Consider the following 19,327-nt stretch of genomic DNA (forward strand, 5'->3'; position numbering starts at 1 on the left):
AAATCTATTGGGATCAGCTAAAAATGCTGTTATTTTTATGTATGTGTGTGAAACCTCAACAAAACAGCCAAGCAATATTATACTGGGAAGCCAGCATCCACTACGCATGTGATTTGTATGCATTTTGCCCTTATACTGTTTGAAGAGTTGGGGCAGCTTGTGACCATTATGGAGTGAAGGATGGCAGCCTAACACATTTTAGTTTTGAATTCTACAGTTTAAAAAAAGTTACTTTTCTTTTAGAGATTTTTTTAAATGTACATAGCAAAATGGTCAAATGTATGCCACAGTCTGGTTTCAAACTGGGATGCAAAACTGTTATACAAAATCCATTTTAACACATTTCATGTTGTGAAAGTGCTAAAAAGACATCTTAGTTTTAGTTAAAAGCAAACCAAAAATGACCCTTCTCCTCTAAAGCTATTTTAGAGAGGTCAAACAAAGTAAAGTTAACAACGACACTTCTTCACCAGAGTTCTGCATGGCTAAATCCTCTGTTGATCTCTCACTGTTATCTAGGCTGGCACATTGTATTTCTATTATAAAAGAATAGCATAATTCTGCCCATTCCTGGTAGTCCTGTTTCCATCAGAGCTCCTTTATAAAATCTCTCTTCCAGCGAGGTTTCAGTTAACATCTCATGTAAAGGGCGAGGGACTCTAGTCTGCAATGAACCACATATTCTGACTATATTATTCAGGTTTGGGAATGTAAAAACACCAATTCATTTTGTGTATCGCATATTTCTTGTTTTGTGGTACTTGCATACATAATTTCATCTCCAACTATCAGGAGTTGGAGACAATTATGAAAAAATTAATATGGCTTCACAAATCTGTTCCACTTTTTGTTCTAAATTATTTGCTTCATCTACACCACTTCTTTCTACTTTGAAGAGGAGAACTGCAAGGGTTTTACTAGCAAACTGTACGGTCTCCCTATAGCTTTTACCTAACATGTTTCCACAGCTACTTTTCCATCCACTGTTGAAATGCTGTTTCATAACTTCTTGCAAACGTATTCTCCAGTGATTTGCAAACAGACACTCCTTCACTTTTTAGCAAAGCAGTACAGCAAGAACATTGTTTTGACCCTTTCCGAGCAGCAAAATACTGTTATTGTCACGAAAGTGCTAAATTAAGACACGCTCTCTTTCTACATAGGTACTAATAATTCTGCGTGTGAAGTACAGACCAAAAGATAAAACATTTTAGAGAAGAGGATAACAGGGAAATCTTGACTTAAAAAGTGCTGTAACATACTGTGAATAGGTTTCAAGTACTAGCCTCTGGCTTATTATAAGAATTTAAGAGCTAGAATGGTTTCAAAAAGCAAGTATGGGTCAAGGTCCTGAATTAACTATTCCACGTTGAATTTAACGTACGCAAAGGCATATATTGACAAGAGTGAAACTGCAGCGAAGTATTCTTTTTTGCTAAAGGCTGCACTATCAGTCCCAGAAGATGATGAAATACTGTAAGAGCAGCAATACACAAACATTGTTTTTCTCTTTATTGCTAGTGCAATAACAAATCACGCTCTACAAAACAGAATATTACATCCTTTGTAAGACATTTCTCCCTCCCTCCTGCCCCTAGCACTCTCCCTCCAAAAAAAATAAAAAAAGGAAAAAAAAGAAAAAGCAGAGAATTTATGACTCATATGGAGCTGGCAAAAGAATCCCCACTGCTTTTATACCCACAAAAAAAAAAACAAACCACAACAGAACAGTGACAACAGGACAACAGCAGAACAGCATTGCCTAACATCCTGCCATAACTGACCATTCCCCTGCGGGTAAAAACGCAGCCGAGGATGCTCGGGCTCCTTATTGTGAAATGGGTGTGCAGGCGGCCAAGGATGTCAGCGCCACACCTCCTTTCTGCCTACCAACCCTCTGGACTGTGGGATGACAAGTGCATGCGTTTTGGGATGCAGGTACGTGTACCGTAAGAGCTGGCTTGACTTACAGTCACACGGTGACCACCAAATTATGGTCATTGCCTGTTTGGACTGCAGGTGATGCGATATTTAACCTGCTACCAACTACTGATGTCCTCTGAAAACTGTGTTTATATGTGCATTATAGAATAGCTCACATGAAGGTATGTGTCAGAGAAAAAAATAAATAAAATAAACGGAGTTCTTCATTCTTCTGAAAAATGAAAACCAACCAAGCCACAAAACAGAGAAAAACAATTTAGATTTCTAAAAAATGCTTCACATTTATAAATATAATTGCTTTCTCTATCAGGGGTTCAGCCAAATGAATACAAAGTCGAAAATATATATGAAAATGTAAACGTTGTATCTGTTTTAAAGAGTGTCCTTTTAATTCCTTTACTTTTTTTAGAGCTTCATGTTTTAAGTATTCCAATGTTTCAAAATTTTCTTGAAATAACAAAACCCAGAAAAATGAAAGGTTTGGGTACAACAGAGGTACAGGCAGTATGAATGCCTTTCTACTGTAGGTTCACCTCCAGGGGTAGTAGAAGAGGTTTTGGGTGCCACTCTCTGTGCAAGTACAATATGGAAATCTATGAGATACGAACTCCATATTACTTCTTTTTAAGCTAATTTTCACAAGAATTACCAAGGTTAGCAGCGTGAATTTGTTATTGTATTGATGTTGGTTTTGTAAGTTTCCTTTTATTATATTTTTAAAGCCTAAAATTGAAAAATGGAGGGGAAAAATATATAAATTACGTACGAGAATGTGAACCTCTCTTTAACAAAAGGACAGTGGAGTTTATACCATTTCTCTGTATGGCAGTTTGTTCCATAATTGTGAAAGGATTCTGGCACTTGTTCTTGAAGCTTTTGGTATTGGTATGGTTGGGATACTCTATCAGAAGGATCCATCTGCTTTAATCTCATAATTTCTGTGTTCCTAAACTGCTCTACATCAGCAAAAGCTGGTGATGTGTTCTTTGATCCACTTCAGTCACTGCTGAAATACCAGGATGCTGAACTGCAACATGATATTCCTTTTGATAATGATATTAATTAAAATATAATAATAATAATAAAATAAGGTCAACTGGTAATGAGGAGTTATAAATACTAATAAAAACAGGTGGCAAAAAGTGTTATACTCAGCTGTACTGAAGTTCTGCAACCATGTAAATTCCAAACAGCATCTGCAATCTTCCTCTGTTTTACAGAGCAAAACCTAAAACTGACTGCATTTGATTACAACAAATAAACCAAAACCTACCTTCCATCCCCAAAACAGGCAACGTAATTGCACTCTCAAACCCCAGAAAACCAAGAAACCAACTTCTCCATGTTGCTTACCTTATTTTTTCATTGGCCTGTTACTGAAACAACAGTTGTTCATGCTCAGTGCATGTCAGCATGTTAACCCTCCCACTTGACTCCACCAGCAGCTACTCAGTTGCTTTTTTTGGCCCTACGCACTAACTGAACCCTGTTTTTCCCGGCTGGTGTGGCTTTAAACTAGTGGGAAAAAGAGCCAGACAGCAGCGTTGCTCTTTGTGTCACAGATAATGCCGCTTTCGGCCTGTAAGCAGGCACCATCTGCATGTTCTCCACCTCATCAAATGCAGTGCATGGGCAAGAGCGGAGCCTGCAGTGCTCCCCCGGCTCAAGACAATATCATTTTAAGTCCTGTATTGACACTTGTCTTAAGCTCAGCCCTTCGTTTCTTTGACCCCAGCAGAATGACGAGTCAGCATATGGGCAATGGCAGCGTTCCCACTGCATGTGCCCCCAGCAGTGTACCCATGCCTCATTTTCTGTTTTTTTCCCCTCTGCACCACCATGCTCTGTGCTGTTGGAGGCCAGCCGTGTAAAGCAATAGAGTGTAATCTAGATGCGTGTCTGCTCACACACAGAGGAGAAGAGGTGCACTGAACTCCTCCGGTTCATCTCATACTTACTTTCTATTGGGTAATCTTTGAATTAATAAAACTGGAACAAAAGAAAACCTCACAAATGCACTGGCAGAAAAAAAAAAACTGATAAATGTTTAAATTATTAAAAATCCAATATTTCAGAATGCATAACACAATAAAAAGAGTATGACTACCCCATACAAAAGACTGCTAGGATAAATGGCCTTGCATTGAACAGATTTCCACTGTATGAAATAACGAATGGCTGAATTATCTGAACAAAAAAACCTCTGTGAATCTTCCTTTAAACTGGTTATTCCTTAGGAATACATAAATCTTCTTAGGCAAGGCACTCTGCCATCTGTTTGCTGTTGGTTATTTTTGCAGCTCTGGGGGCCAAAGGAAAAGGGGGAAAAATTACTTCTGCTAATAGCAAAACAGAATTTATAGCACAGTTTCAATGCTCAGAAGTAATTTTATTTCAGCAAGCCAGACAAAACACATAACTACACAAACAAAACATAATATTACCTGGGACAGCTCTGGTGGGGGAAAAGCAAGCTATTATCTAATGGTCTTTTCAATAGCGTTTCCCTCTTCATCCAGACAGTACAAGTGTGCTGTGCTGTCTGGACTAACCAATGGCTTTCAAGAAAGACTGAAAAAAGCCTTTTTGGTCTTTTTTTTTTAAAAAAAAAAAAAAAAAAGCTTGCTGATTAACAGCTTCTACTCAGTTTCTTCTGCTAACAAAGATGTAACATCATATTCTTGAAAAATAAGACACCCTTAAGTATCTTGGGAGCTCCTAAACACAGGAAAGAAGCCCTCTGGACATAACTAGACACTAGAATTTCACATGGCCATTTTCTGCCTAAGCAGCAGAGGCATATAAAATTGAGAGGAAGGAAAGGCAGGGAAGGAGGCAAAGGATGAATGAATGGAACAAGCTACGCAGGGCAGAGAGGAAGATACTGTAACACAGGCTCTTGGTAATGTACAATTTAAGCAACAAGGTATCTGTAAAGAAATAAACCAAGTAGAAGCACATCCAACTTATGAAATCAAATCACATTAGCACAACCTGTCCAGCTTTCAAAAATACTTTAAAAAACTAATTTTCAAAAAAGGCTAATGTAATCAGTAAAGCATGCACAGAAACTCCACGACTGGAAGATCCACTTTAGGGTTACTGAAACTCCATTCGAACCCTCCCTCATCAAAGAACTGGTCTTTACTGAAGTATCATCTGAATAGAAGATAATTGTTAGGATGTTAAGCTGAATAAGGACGATGAAGCATATTTGCACAGAATTATATTCACCTGTCTTCAAAGTTGCACACAAATCTGTAAATAATTCTGAATTCACAAGTCACAATATGAAAGATAAATCCAACATCTACGTTAAATATGCTTTGTTTGCTGAAGTAAACTATGATTAAATTTCATACACTGATATTTAAATAACATCAGAAACCCTATAGACGGTTATATGAATTTTGGAAGCACAGAAAATAAGGCCTATATTTTCAGAACAGAGCAATTATTTTAAGTGCCCAACTTACAGCATCTTCAAATCAGAGCAGGTGCACATCTCTTTTTTTAAAAACAGCACTACATTAAATATCTCAAATTGCAACCTTAGGAAGCAAGACACTGAAAAGCAACAGCAGCCTCTTCAGAGATGAGATTTTTCTCTTTCCCCCTCTTGCAGACACGCACACAAATATACATAATACTTGCTAGTCAACACCTACGTCAAACTGGGTCCGAGTGTTGCTATAACTTTCAAAACATTGTACTCATCTACATGCTGTGTGAAAGGACTTCATGAAAAATGCATGAGTTACTGTACAAAAAACGCAAATACCTCAGCCTAGTTTCGAGTCACTCCAAACTACCCCGGTAGGGGTGAATCGAATGAAGAAGGCTATCCTTTGCCATCAGCTCAGGGCTGGTACCTTTAAACAAGTTTTTGGAGGAAGGCCACTCCTGAAACGTTACCCACCATTACCTGTGGAACTGTTCACCATGTTAGGTGCCATGCTGTATGGAGGAGCCTGCGGGTTCATCAAGCCAGAGCTGTTGTTCATCGGCTGAGTGTAGGGGGAGCTTGATCCCATAATACCGCTTTGATTCATGGCAGGAAAATTGCCTTGCCTACGAGAAGAAAAAGCACACACACACAGTCTCATTACGTACCTCATCGCTGAAGATACTGTGGTTTGTCACAGAATACATCTCCTATTGTTTGCAAATAGCTAAGGAGAAGGCACGCAATTAGTTCATTTTACCTACATGGGGAGCTATTAGTCTTGAATTAGTCACTGTATATCTGAGACAGAATTGGACTGAACATAAATTTCAAGAAACGTATATGGTGTTTTTATGTCACAACCTATCAGCACAAAAATACAGCTCATGTTATTTACCCTAGACAGCAACGTGATCAGGAGTCAAAATTAGAACCTAGGTTTGGCGTATAAAAATTTCAGAGTGAATGAAAGTTCTGACCATTTAACAGAAATCTTTGCCTGCCATAGCTCAAAATGCAATGAAATGACCAGAAGAAAAATGGGTGCCATAGAATCTCTTTCAGATTTCTTTATCTGATGTTATCAAACACACCTTGTTTCCTGTAAACACTGCCAATCCCAGGATTCAAGAGAAAAAAATAACTGCACATGAACATTTATCTTGAGTGTAACTTCAGGACCAGAAGCGGCATTCACAAAAGTCCCAATGAAATCATATAGATGTAAATTCCTGCTTCTTTTCTCCTTCAAAATGGATTTTTTTGTTAATAACACAACAGATGTTCCTGTTTCCGGTATTGATTTAGGGCCCAAAGTCACAGTCATTTAGCAAACGCCATTATAATGACCACAGACCTGACTGCAGCACTGAATAAAATGCCCATGCTGTGTGTGCTGTTTAGGTTCAATCTTTCAAAAAACTATGTACATACAATGCACTGTTTAAACAAGAAACCTTTTTGATTTTGAAAGTTAATCATGTATCTGTATAATGCTATCATAACTGAGATTTAAGTTTGTCCAAAAAATGGAAGCAATTCTCCACATCTTCAAATGGGAAGATTTCAGATGAAATATTTTTGAAGACTAAACCTTAGATACTTTTTAGAACTTCAGTAGGTAAGTACACCTGTAATTGATTTAGCAAACTCTATAGAGAAACTGAGGTGCATGAAAGAAAATAATCGAACCCAAGTAAGCAGAGTAACCCAATGTAATGCTTCACCCAACTTCAAAAATAGCCTTTTACTCTTTTCATCCACAATACAATTATCTACCTTTTCTTGGTATCATTAAAGATGATACAATTTTATGATACCTATATGAGTATATAGTTATATATGTATAATTGTATGCTTAAATAAAAAGACATGCACAAATATACTTACTTGTATATTCATAGCCTACATAGGAAAATATAAAATTCAGATCTCTTTCTTCAATGTACCCCTGTGAATTTATGCTGTTTTTCAAATAAGTAAGATAAAAAAGGAAGCAACTCCCCCCCTTCCCCTTCCATAGCTTTGGTACCTGTCTGCATTTTTCCCCCTCCAAAGAAAACCAGAACAATTTAATTTTATTAAATAGGCAGCGAAAGTTGCATGTTATTGTAGGAAGACGCAGTTTTGGTATAAATTCTGCTGTTCATTATTTCACAGTATTCAAACAAAACAGATACCCCCCTGCAAACCAACAACCCTGAATTACTTCGATGGCTTCTTGTCTTCCCCAAACTCAAGGCAGATTCTTAACACAATTGGTAGAAACGGATTTTTTTTTTTTTAGGAGGTAGAGGAGGAAGACCATTAAAGCACTATTTGGCCTAATTTTTCTTGGCACATTGTGAATTTCTTCAAAGGAAAAGAGAACGTGTTATCTAAATAAAGCATCTTTTTCCAAGTCAGTTTTGTCCTTTGCTCTCTGAAGACAAACTTTTCTTCACTCTTGCAAAGAGGCAAAGGCTTTCTTTTGATATGAAGGAGACAACTGCCATACAATGTCATTTCCCTGATGAAGCTTGTAATGTGTAGTGGAGGGAAAAGATTTAAAATGCAGTGGTGCAATGCTCCAAGGGAAAATTACAAAGGGAAAAGAGAAGAGGAGTACCATTTGGCAACAACTTTTAAAGATTTCAGTCATACAAGCAAGCTTTTCTTATGTAAATATTGTATCTTAATATACCCCTCCCCCTTTTCTAGCTGAAAATTGTTGTATTTCAACAAATGCAGTGAACTGAAAAGTTCTTTCCATGCTGGGTAAGTGAGCTCCTTCCCATTACTGGGTAAAGATATGAGCACAGATGAAGAAACTGTGCAATTGCATTTTTATGTTCTAAAAAAGAAATAATAGATTTTGAAAGGATCTTTTATGGCGTGCGGATGGAATTCTGGAAAAGACAGAAGTCTCTACAGGTATCTGTCTCTCCAGTGTCCTTCATTTGCTTTAAAAATACACAGGAGACTTGTACCTTGCAGGTAAGCTGAAATTGGTCTCGACCTACTAATATTTCAACACTATTACTTCCTATAGCATGTATATCTTCTAAGCTGTGGGGCTGTTCATTGTCTCAAATTGAGGTACAACCTATTTCATGTTACCCACTATGTACATCAATCTCAATTGTAGCTCATGAAAGCACACTGCTGTACAACAGCTCTAAATCAAAAAGTAGGAAACTATTTCCAGTTTAGACAGAGTGGAAATTAAATAAAAGGAATATACTAGCTTTGGCCAGGACAGCAAGAAAACAACCAAAGTCTAAAAAAAATTGCTTCCATACCCTGAAAGACCTGAATGGCAGAACCTAATTCTGAAATTTCATCTGGCAAGGCAATGACTTTCCCTTTCATCCTCCCATGTAATGCCACACTTAGAAGGCAGACAGCTCTCAATCTCTGGAAAGGGCCCAGCAAGTGAAAAGACTCAGCACCATCCCTTGCAGAACTTTGTTCTTCCCCCTTTCCCTACCACAGCACTGACCAGGGCACGCATGAGCTAATTCAGCAACTTTGAAAGGCGACAACCTGTAAAAATAAATGTTAAATTATTCTGAGATCGGGTGCAGTGTGCAGTACAGAGTTCCTCCACATATTATTCTGCTCTATGATGGCCTAGAATGGAAAGTTTCTTCAGGGAGAAATAATCAGGTATTACTTCAGCCTTTAATTCTCACTCCACAGTGGGCCTCCTTTGAGTAAAGACTGCCAACTGTGACAAATTGTGCTGCATCAGTGCTATAATATGAAGTGGAGTCCATTAAGAACTGAGCTGAGATCACCAAACTCATTTTGATTAACCTCCAGGTCACTAAACACTTATAAATATGTTACACAGCAGCTGCTAAACATATTTATATATGCTTAAGGTCACAGCATCATCTGTTGGTTGTTGGAGTTAAGTCAAAAATCTTATGTTTCCTTCTGTGCTGCTTTTAGTAAAGGAATATCCAATACACTATTTAAGAAGTAGTTATCTCAAAGTATACTACCAGACTCTCTCCTACATCTCTCAATTCCCTCCCCCATTTTTCTGGAAGGCTAAACAAAAATGAAGTCTATTAAAAACTGTTTGCTGTACATGTAGTGACATCTAATGGCAAAAATTCAACTGACTGGCTATGAATTCTATAGCTGAACAAAACCCCATTAACTATAGGACTTCACAGTATTTACCACATAAACACCAATGGTTGGGTTGCTTAGGAATAACACAAGTGATAATTAGGAATAATAGGAAGAAAATAAGAAAAGAAACATTTATGTGAGCATAATAAAAATTGTCTTCGTGGTGAGATGCAGCTATCCTCCAAGGGAGTGAACTAAACCCCAGTACTTGACCCTTTTGCCTTTTGCACACAGACAACACAACACATTAGAAAATGTAATGGTCAGAGAAACCCTGCATTATGTACGTGCTAGATGACCTGTCAGGTATTTTCCAGCTCTAACTTCTCTAATACTGTGATCCCAGATCATATATTTTCCCCCATTTAGAAGAAAAAGCAGCTGGCTAATACAAATTTAGGATTATGCTATCAGTTTAAACACCATACTTAAGCCTACGCATTTCTTCTTTCTGCTCTACTGTTACAAGATGTCCATGTTTTCTGCAAATAGAAGAGATTAAAAATGGGAAGGGGGTGGGGGGGATCTTCTTGCTGCTCTGTTGAGAATTTACTAATTTACAGCACTTGCATAACGTCAGAGCCAGTTGATACGCTCGAGGAAAGGGCTGCCACCCAGGGGGACCTAGAGAGGCTGGAGGAATGGGCTGACAGGAACCTTATGAAATTCAATGATGACAGGTACACCTCACAAGGAAGAGCCCCCTGCAGCGATGCTGGCTGGGGCTTGACGGGGGTGAGCAGCTTTGCTGAAAAGGCCCTTGGGGGGTGCTGGCAGACAGGGAGCTGAGCATGAGCCAGCAGTGTGCCCTGGCAGCAAAGAGGGCCAACAACATCCTGGGCTGTGTGACCAGGAGCACAGCCAGAGGTGAAGAGAACTGATCCTCCTCCTTTACTCAGCACTCACTAGGCTGCATCTAGAGTATCATGTCCGGCTACAGACTCCCCAGTAAAGGAGAGAACGATAAACTGGAGTAACTTTCACAGAGGGCCCTTAAGATGGTCAGAGCTGGAGTACTTGCCCTGGATGGACTGAGGGACCAGGGCTGGTACAGCCTGAGGCAGAGACAGCTTTGGGGGAGTGAAGGGAACACCTAACAGCAACCCTCCTGAACCTACGAGGAGGTCAGCAAAAAGATGGAGCTGGACTCTTTACAGTGAAGTATGGTGGGAGGACACAAGACAATGGGCAAGAGTTAAAACATGAGAAATTTAGACTGGATATAAGTAAACCTTTTTCCCAGTGAAAACAGTCTGACATTGGATCAGGTGGCCAAGAGATGTTGCGCAGTCTCTCTGTCCTTGGAGGTTTTCAAGACCTGACTGGATAAAGCCCTGAGCTCTCAGGTGAGCCTGCAGTGAGGAAGAGGTTGGACCAGAGACTTACTGAGGTCCCTTCCAGCCTGAATGACCCTGTGGTCCTAAACTGTCATCTTCATTGTGCTGTTGATGGTCTGGTATACTATCAGGTCCAAAATAAAAATGGTCAAATTCAAAACATTCCCTTTTAAGAAGGTCGTGTTCTGCCCTTTTGTTTTCCTTCATTTGCAATCTACCCGAAGCTTAATCTGCACTTAATCTATTTTCTCTGCAAAACAAGTAGCACCAGATCTAATTGTGACTTCTGAGCTAATGCAGAAGTCCACGTATTTGTAAAGAGGGGATGACATGCAAGATCTGGTCATCGTTAAAAAGCACAACAAACAAATCGTAAGAAGAGCACTGACAGTACAAAGAAGCACACAAGTGACCTCAGCTGCTGAGCAGTGTCTCTCATATAGGGACGTCTTTCTTTAACTGGGCCCGAAATCACCAGTAAGTGTGTTGTGTCCAGCTGCCACACAGAAGTCACTCTGTGGCACTGAGCACATTGTGTTGAACGCCTGCTGGTATCTGATTTAGTGTCTCCTCAGAGTTGCCATCTGATGAAGGTTTTTATTGTCATCTTCCTCAGATTTGAACAGGCAACTGACTACAAAATGGAGTCCAGAGGTAGGTCCAGCTTAGCTATGAACCTACCTTTCTCAGAAGGACAAGAAATGAAAACTCAACTTTCTGTATGGAAACACATCCAAGCACAGAACTGGGGCCTCTCAGCCAGGTCTGCGCAAGGGATGGGAGGGATTCACAGAGGAGCCTCAAAAGCAGGGTGCTGTAAGAGTGGGGCCTTCCCTCAGCTCTGCTGCTCGGGTGCACAGCCAAGGGCCCGGCCGCAAGGCCCCAGGCTGGCAGCACGGGACAGCGAGGTGACAAGGAAGGAGTGGTGCTGGAGGCGTGTGGAGCCCACAGTTGTCTCCATGGCCGTGTGGGGTGGGAAGGGTGCAGCTGCGGTCTCTGCAAGGCTGGCGGTGCTCCTGGGTTGGGGAACGGCTGGTGTGAACTCGCCATCCTTGTCCCAGCCTCCGTGATGGGCCGGCAGGGGACACTACCAGGGAGACCTGCAGGAATGAGCTGAGGTCGGGAAGAGCCACCACCGAGTCACACACGTCCTGGCAGCCACAAGCTTGCACCTAGGATTATTTGGACACCTCTGCATTGTGCTGCCTGATGCTTTTCACAGCACTTGCGTAAGGCAGTGATTTCTCTCAGTTATCCAGCCCTAGGCACTGGACCTGAAAAATTACCCTGTTACCGTGACCTGGCCACCTGAGCAATTGGCTGGTGGGGGGGGGGGGAAAGGAAAAAAAAAAAAGGCCCACAAGCTCATGGAAGTTTGCCATTCTCGCTCCAGATCTTTAACCTACATTGGTTTTGCAACGAATGCACTGTAGCATCTCCGGGGAGTAATTTGTGTAAACATTTTAAAAGGAACATTTTTTTTTTAATGCTGACACACTGCTAAGGTGGCTACTTGATTACAAACTGTGAAAATGACTGTGTTAGGCTGCGCTCACAAATCACAGTGTACTGACCAAATTGCCCTGTGCTTATCTGTGCCAGGTCTGCAGCACGACAATATTTCCTCTCTCTTTTAAATGTCAAAGTATGATTTGGGGGGTTGTTATTTAAACACACTGACCTGCACAATAACTAGAAGTACTTTATTTAAATCTGTCTTGAGCTGGGACTAGCCTTAAGCGCTTATAATCTGTCATACTTTGACACCAAATGGATTATTATAATGAGAGTAATTCAGGAGTGAGACCTGCAAATGCTTTCTCCCTGGAGAACTGACACGTAAACATGTGCATGCAGATACATATGCTCTTTTGTTATGGATTTTCCTTCTTGCTGTATTATGAGCTTCCTTGGAGAAGTGACACCGTTTCTGTCATTGGGGGATATGGGAGAACTGGAGGAGGGAGAAGAGAGCAAGGGAATATAAAAAGCAATGTTTCTTGCTTTGCTCTGACTGGAAGTTCATCAGTGAGTCATCACTGTTACCAAAGGCCAACACACACGAAATCTGAATACTGTCTCGAAAAGCTATAAAAAGGCATTAAAGGCAATTCCCATGTAAATAAAACAAACAAATTCAAAATACCACATATGAAAGCTAAGTATCTTCCTCTCTCGTTAGCTGCTACTATAAATGTACTAACCTGGATTTCCATTTCCTCCCTTTGTTCAGCAGGGAAGCTCACCACTTGCAATAACAAAGTTTTAGAAAAGCAGCCATGAAAGCTGGTGATGTTACAGGTGTTAGCTCTGCCATGAGGCTTTTGATGAAATCCATTTCAGGTTAGAAGGAGAAAGAGAATTTTATACTTATGTGTGTGCATGCGTGAAAAGGGAGGCCAAGGCTCTGAAATGCACATGACACTGACAAAACACCATGAAACAAAAATGAAAAATCATACAGATTTGTACTCTGTGTGTGTGTGTGTGTGTCTGTCTGCTGACACCTGGTACACAGAACGAAAGACAGACTATTCTGCACAATGACAAGGCCTAAAAGGCAATGCTAAAAATGGGGAATAATTTTCTAGCATCATAATTATATGACAGTGCACATCACCTTGTAATCCACTGCATGCAATCTGACCAAGTAAACTGCCTGTTTCTTGGTCTGACTGATCTAAAGATTATTACATAGCATACTTTTTTGGAAGAATAACAGAAATAGCTTTTCTAAATATACTCCTTTTCTTCTGATTATGCAAATATTTTTGCCTTTAGCATCATCATCATTATTTATATTTCACTAAGAAACAGCCAAGGAGGGAGAAAAAATAAAAAATGAGTTGCTCCTATCAGACTGATTTGATGCTTAGTCCCTCAGAAAAGCAGCCGCAAAACCTTATGTTTGTTTATGTGCTATTATCATCACATTAACCATTTTTGCAGTGAAAACATCTGCCTGACAGGCTACCTTTCTTGATACTTATTTAAAGCCCAATAAAACATAACATAAGAGTGTTACACCGCATCAAACACTGGAAGAGCAACAGAAGAGGCATATGTAATTCATGAATATTGATGCTAATAACAATACAGCTATACAACATTTGTACTGCTGAATGCAAGTTAAAATCAGAATAAATGTCTCTGTCCCATTTTACAGATAACAAAAACTGAGGAAGAAATCCAAGATTAGTAATGGTCTAAAATACAGCCAGAAGAATAATAAAGTAGTTGAATACAATGAGGAAAACAGCACAAGCCCGCAGAAACAAATCCTTAACTTCATTTGATCCTGCTGATATAACGGTGTGTGACTGAAAGACATCAAGGATATTTAGTGAAATACAGTAGTATTTTTTTTTTATAGAGCTCCTTCTGTGTTAATTAGAGTCTTTTTGGTCTGAATTTCACAGTGACTGCAGCATTTGGTCGCCAGTCTTCAAACCCCCAGGGATTCCCTGAAATGACTTTATTAAACAGCATTCTTACACTTGCAGCGAGACCTCCACACTTGAGTTTATTTGTATAAGAACAAAGTCCTCTGTAGTCATTGCAACCTCTGCTAGATAAATGCAATATAATGCTGTGTGACAGGAAACACAGGACTACTGAAAAGCAGGCCAAGTCAAACGCCTTGTAATCCCATCGAAGCTCTGCTCTTAGTGACCCCTGCCTACCTGCCTGACAATGTGGATTTAAACTGCAGCTCTCAAGGCAGCTGCTTGCACCTGTCCCCTTCCGATAGGATGTCTCTGCACTAAAAGGAGATGCATTTCTTAGCCCAAGTGTGTGATGGGTGAAAGAGGGATGCTGTACAGCAAGCAGAAGCATGCAGAAACTGTGTTTCTAGCAAAAATAAAATAAAATTAAAAAAAGCCTTCTACGCATGGTGCAGCCAAAGCTGAATCAGAATGCCATGAAGGGTGATTTAGCCTGGTGTGACTTGATATCAAAGTGAGGAATGACTCATATGACTCTCTCACTATGTACCTTCTATTTTTGTGCATGTTTATAAATAGCTTTATTAAGAAGTCGGAAGGCCCTATGAACTCTCTCCCAGAATGATGACTTGAAAGTGGGTAAGAGTCTGTTCCCAGTACACTCATAGCTAGGAGGTCACCAAAGCGTGGTGCTAAAAAGCTGCAGGAACCTAAGGACACACTGTGCATTTCATCGATTCAGGCTCCTCTGGTGTGGCACCACCTCCGAGAGGCTTGACTCCCGTGCTCCCTGCTCTTTCATCTTGGGATGCAATTCTCTTGCTGCCTCTCACCTCATCCTTGCAATGCTCAGTCATATTCTCGCACTGCTTTTGAGCACCACTCAGCTCCACTGAGCTCACTGTGCTGGCAACCAGCTGAAAATCTAATAAAATCCTGATCATTTCATGCCAGCTCCTCAATGTATCTTTTCATAGTAAATGTCATCTGGCTGACAGCACGCTGAACACAACTGTGCATGTGCAGCAGCATGGAGAGGAAGTTCTCCAAAGGGATTTCCCAGCAGACACATTTTCACTTACCTATCTTTGCCCAATAGCCTGGAGCTATTACATGTTTATCAATATTATTACTACCACTACTACCATCAGTCTCAGCATTTTGGCACTCCAGACAGTTTCACAACAGCAGTGCGGTGCATATGTCAACATAGTTTCAGCTGGCTCTTTTCTTCATCTTTGGCTCAGAAGATGCCTGAAACCTACTGTGACAACTGCAACAGGTAATTAATGTGTTAGTGAAAGTGGTGGCTCTCTTAAAAAAAAACAAAAAAAACACACAAGAAAGAATAAAACAACCTACCTTACTGCTGTTAACTGTCTAATATGATTCTTACAAAGTTACTTACATGGCAAGTTTGAACCGATGCTCCCCAGCTGAACCCTAAAACTGAAGTGAAGGGCTCTTCCCATTCATATTTCCCAAGGTAGCATTGCTAAAAATTATTTAACGTTCTTTCAATGATCACCATTGTAAAACAGCGTAAAACCTTAACACCACTGTAAAACCTGAAACCCGCCTACCATTTTTTATGTCTCTCACTTTCTGTCACAAAAACCCTAGACTGTTCAGTCACAGCCTTGTACTTGCAGAATATATGTGCCAAATCACACATGGCAGTCATGGCATTAGCTTTCTTCATAAGTCCCATTAAACAGATGGCTATTCTCCTGTTCTCTTCTGACTAGTTCAGTGATTTTAACCAGCAGATCTTCTGGCTAGTAGACAAAAAGACAAACAAAGTGAAAATCTGGTTTCCTCACCTGAAGCATTTCTTGCCAACCAAAGAATGAGCATTTGACCTGAAGTTCTCCTGTATTCTTTACTTTTATGTAAAAAATAATTAATGAAGTACTCCATTCTTAATACCCTGAAGATCATATTTTGAAATACAGAATTTCTATGTAACATCTGATTCAGAGGCAAAATGTTAATAAACTACAGAGCCCTACGCTGCAGCACTTCTATAGAGGACAACAGCTCTCCTAAATAACCAAATCAAGCCAAAAATAATCCTTACACAATAATAATCAAATTAGAATCATCTCTGAGATGACTGAAAATTCTCATTCATGATTCTGAAAATCACCCTTCCTTCCCAACATACTCTCACTTTCACAATTTACGAATTGTTACTTTCCAAAGGAGAGAAGGAGTAGGACTCTTGAGGTCTGTGGTTAATCTCTAATGGCATGAACAGCATACAGCAGTCTACTTGATTGATGAGTAACCAAACTAGAAAAAAACGTCTCCCCAAATCACTGGTTGCCTGCATGAGCTCTGCAGTATGGTGACATTCAGGGCTCCAAAATGATGGATTTACCTTTTAGCGAAACAAAATTCCAGATAAAAACATATTTCTCTCAGTCTCCCACAAGAAATGGCTTTGGTTGGCTCAGCACGTAAAGTTTCTCCCCATCCTTACACAATTTTATCAGCAATTTTGAGCTGGTCTACAAAATGCATCTCCATTAAAAAAAAAAAAAATCACAAAAGAGTGTTTCCAGCTCCCCCTTTGCTATAGTAAATGCATACAAGCTAAGTTGTGCTTCACCCCTCCTAATACATTGCAGAAACAATCCAAGTATGGTTCTGCTTTGAAAAGCAAAACATGAGGAAAGGAAGTGGGAAGTGCCCTTTCAAAAAAAGAAAATAAAAAACATATAGCTTGATCTAAATGGCTGTTTCTCGTGAAGATGGAAGAAGCATGGACCTAGAGATTACAGTTACAGGAATCATTAATATTTGGACTTCAAATCACAAACTTGGCACAGAGAGAAAATATTCCACCCCTTGCTGCAGCCACCCTCAAGTGGAACAAGCGCAGGAGCTACCCTCAGCTCACAGCAATGCCATACAGTCACTTAGGCCAAGAAGCAATAGTGCTTCATCCAATTACACTATACAGGGACCTTTTTTATTTTATTTTATTTTGGAAGCCAAAATGAAGCTTCACTGACTGGGATTTACTGCTTGGATATTCAAACAGTGCTACCAGAAAGCAAAGTAGGGCTTATTTCAATGAAATCTGTCAGGATCCCTAAAGAGATCTTTGGACGGGTGGGATGGGGGGCAAACAACCCGACACCTTGAGGCTTGAGAACTGGGAATGGGCTGAATTTGAACAGGAGTGATTCCTTCCCAGTAACTGCATATGAATGCTAACTAAAAGACTGGGCAGAAAGCCTTTCTGCCAGGGGCTTATTTCAAAGACAACAGATAACGCACCCCAGCGCTGGCTCCAATTATGGCTCCCAGTCCTATCCTAGCCTCATTTACTTTGGGGATTTCACAGTGGGCAGCCTTTCATCTAGAAGAAGCCTGGTTTGAATAAGCAAAGAAACTTGAATGAGTACTTAACCTTCCTGCACTCCAGCGCACTTCCCAGCAGAGAACAGCACCTCCAAGCTTAAGAGGAAAAGGGAAAACAATGGAAAATACATGCCCTCTCCAGGGATTAAAGACATGAAGTTTTATTGTAGCACTTCAAGTCTTCCTGCTACATAACTACAGCTTTTTAAAATCACAATTAGAATTTTAAACTCAAAGTTTCAAGATCAAAAAGGCTAGACTGGAAAATACTGCATAGAAATTGACAGGATCTAGGATGTTAAACACCTGAAAGAGTTCTGTTTTTTATTTATATTATTCTTTTTTAAAAATTTATTTGCAATTTTCGCCTTGATCTTTTTCCTTTTGACATTTTAATGCACCGTGTCCATTACTATATTTCCTCACCAGTACCTTCTAGTCCATCAGCAGTGCTGCATTACCCTGCCGTTGAAGAAAATAATATGGAAAAAGTGCTTTGCTGGCACCAGCGACATGGAGTATGAATTATACATACATAGCAGCAGAGAAAGGCTGATGGAAGGTTAGTCTGTGTATGTGCGTGAGCATGCGTGTGCATATATATACACACAGGCTATAAAGAAGACATACAGAATACATGTTTTTATCTCATTTACGCTAATTTTAACTGTCTCTCTGTACAACAGAAACCCTCTAATATCATTGCAGCTTTTTTAGATCAGTTTGAGGACTGAATACAAACTTATCTATATTATTTTCAGCTCACCATGATGAGGCTGTAGTATGTACTCTCACTGTCCTGAAAAGTACTGGGAGCCAGTCATGGGCTCCCAGTATGGCTATGGGCTTAATTATCCATTAACTATGGACAAAACAGTATGCCTTTTCATTAGAAAGGAAAAATGTCTGTTGCTTAAGATGATAAAACAAATATTTTAAGATTTCATTTTATAAAGAGATGGATGTAAAACCTATTCATATACAACTGCACACATTCCTCATGGGTAAGTCCAAAAGCAACTATATATTTTTTCCTCAGGTTGTGGGATCTCTGCATATGGGGTTCCCCCCAAAGTTTTGAGGCTGTTGGCCTTGGAGTCCTTTTTATACCGAAGCTGAAGGAACTTGTCAAAGATCTACACAAAAGGTAAGGATGATGGCAGTGGGCAGGTTGCTGCACTAGATTCTTCTAGCGCTCTCTTTGCCTCCCCGCTCCCCAAGTAAATAAGTAGCAAGAACTAACATCTATAGGCAATCTGTCCTTCCAGTGTCCTTACACAAAATGCAGAGAGTAATCCTAGAAAGGCAGCCCACGTAGCATGTCTTTCTCTGTCCTTTAAATTGTGGCTACCCTTCTCCATATAATCTATAACCCATATAATCTATAATCATCAACAGCATAAATGGACTAGATTGCCACTCTTGTCAAGTGTCCCCCAAGACTTTACTTATCTCTTAATACACTTAATACCAAATTCTAGCATAGAATAGAAAGTTTTGAGTTCTGTGACTGAAGGGCAGATTGATCAGCTAGTATGATCCTGCAGCCCTTGTTTTCCCTGTATTTGGGGGAACAACTCAAGTCAGAGCCAGCCCCGTGGCTCCACAAAGCCTTACTTAGTGGTAGTAGACTCTAAAGGCCTCTGTGTTCCTGAGGA

The 19,327-nt window shown here is 40.0% G+C and overlaps 1 protein-coding gene across 8 annotated transcripts in view; it reads right to left on the minus strand.

The window, feature by feature from the left end:
- The window catches only part of ARID1B (AT-rich interaction domain 1B), a 325,904-nt gene that overhangs the window by 36,372 nt on the left and 270,205 nt on the right, over positions 1-19,327 (minus strand). For all 8 annotated transcript variants that reach the window (XM_040553589.1, XM_040553591.1, XM_040553588.1 and 5 more), the window contains one exon: positions 5,870-6,015. In XM_040553589.1, the coding sequence (XP_040409523.1) occupies positions 5,870-6,015 (146 nt within the window). The remainder of the gene's footprint in view (positions 1-5,869; positions 6,016-19,327) is intronic.

The sequence above is a fragment of the Cygnus olor genome, chromosome 3 (genome assembly GCF_009769625.2).
Source record: "Cygnus olor isolate bCygOlo1 chromosome 3, bCygOlo1.pri.v2, whole genome shotgun sequence".
In the NCBI taxonomy this organism is placed as follows: domain Eukaryota; kingdom Metazoa; phylum Chordata; class Aves; order Anseriformes; family Anatidae; genus Cygnus; species Cygnus olor.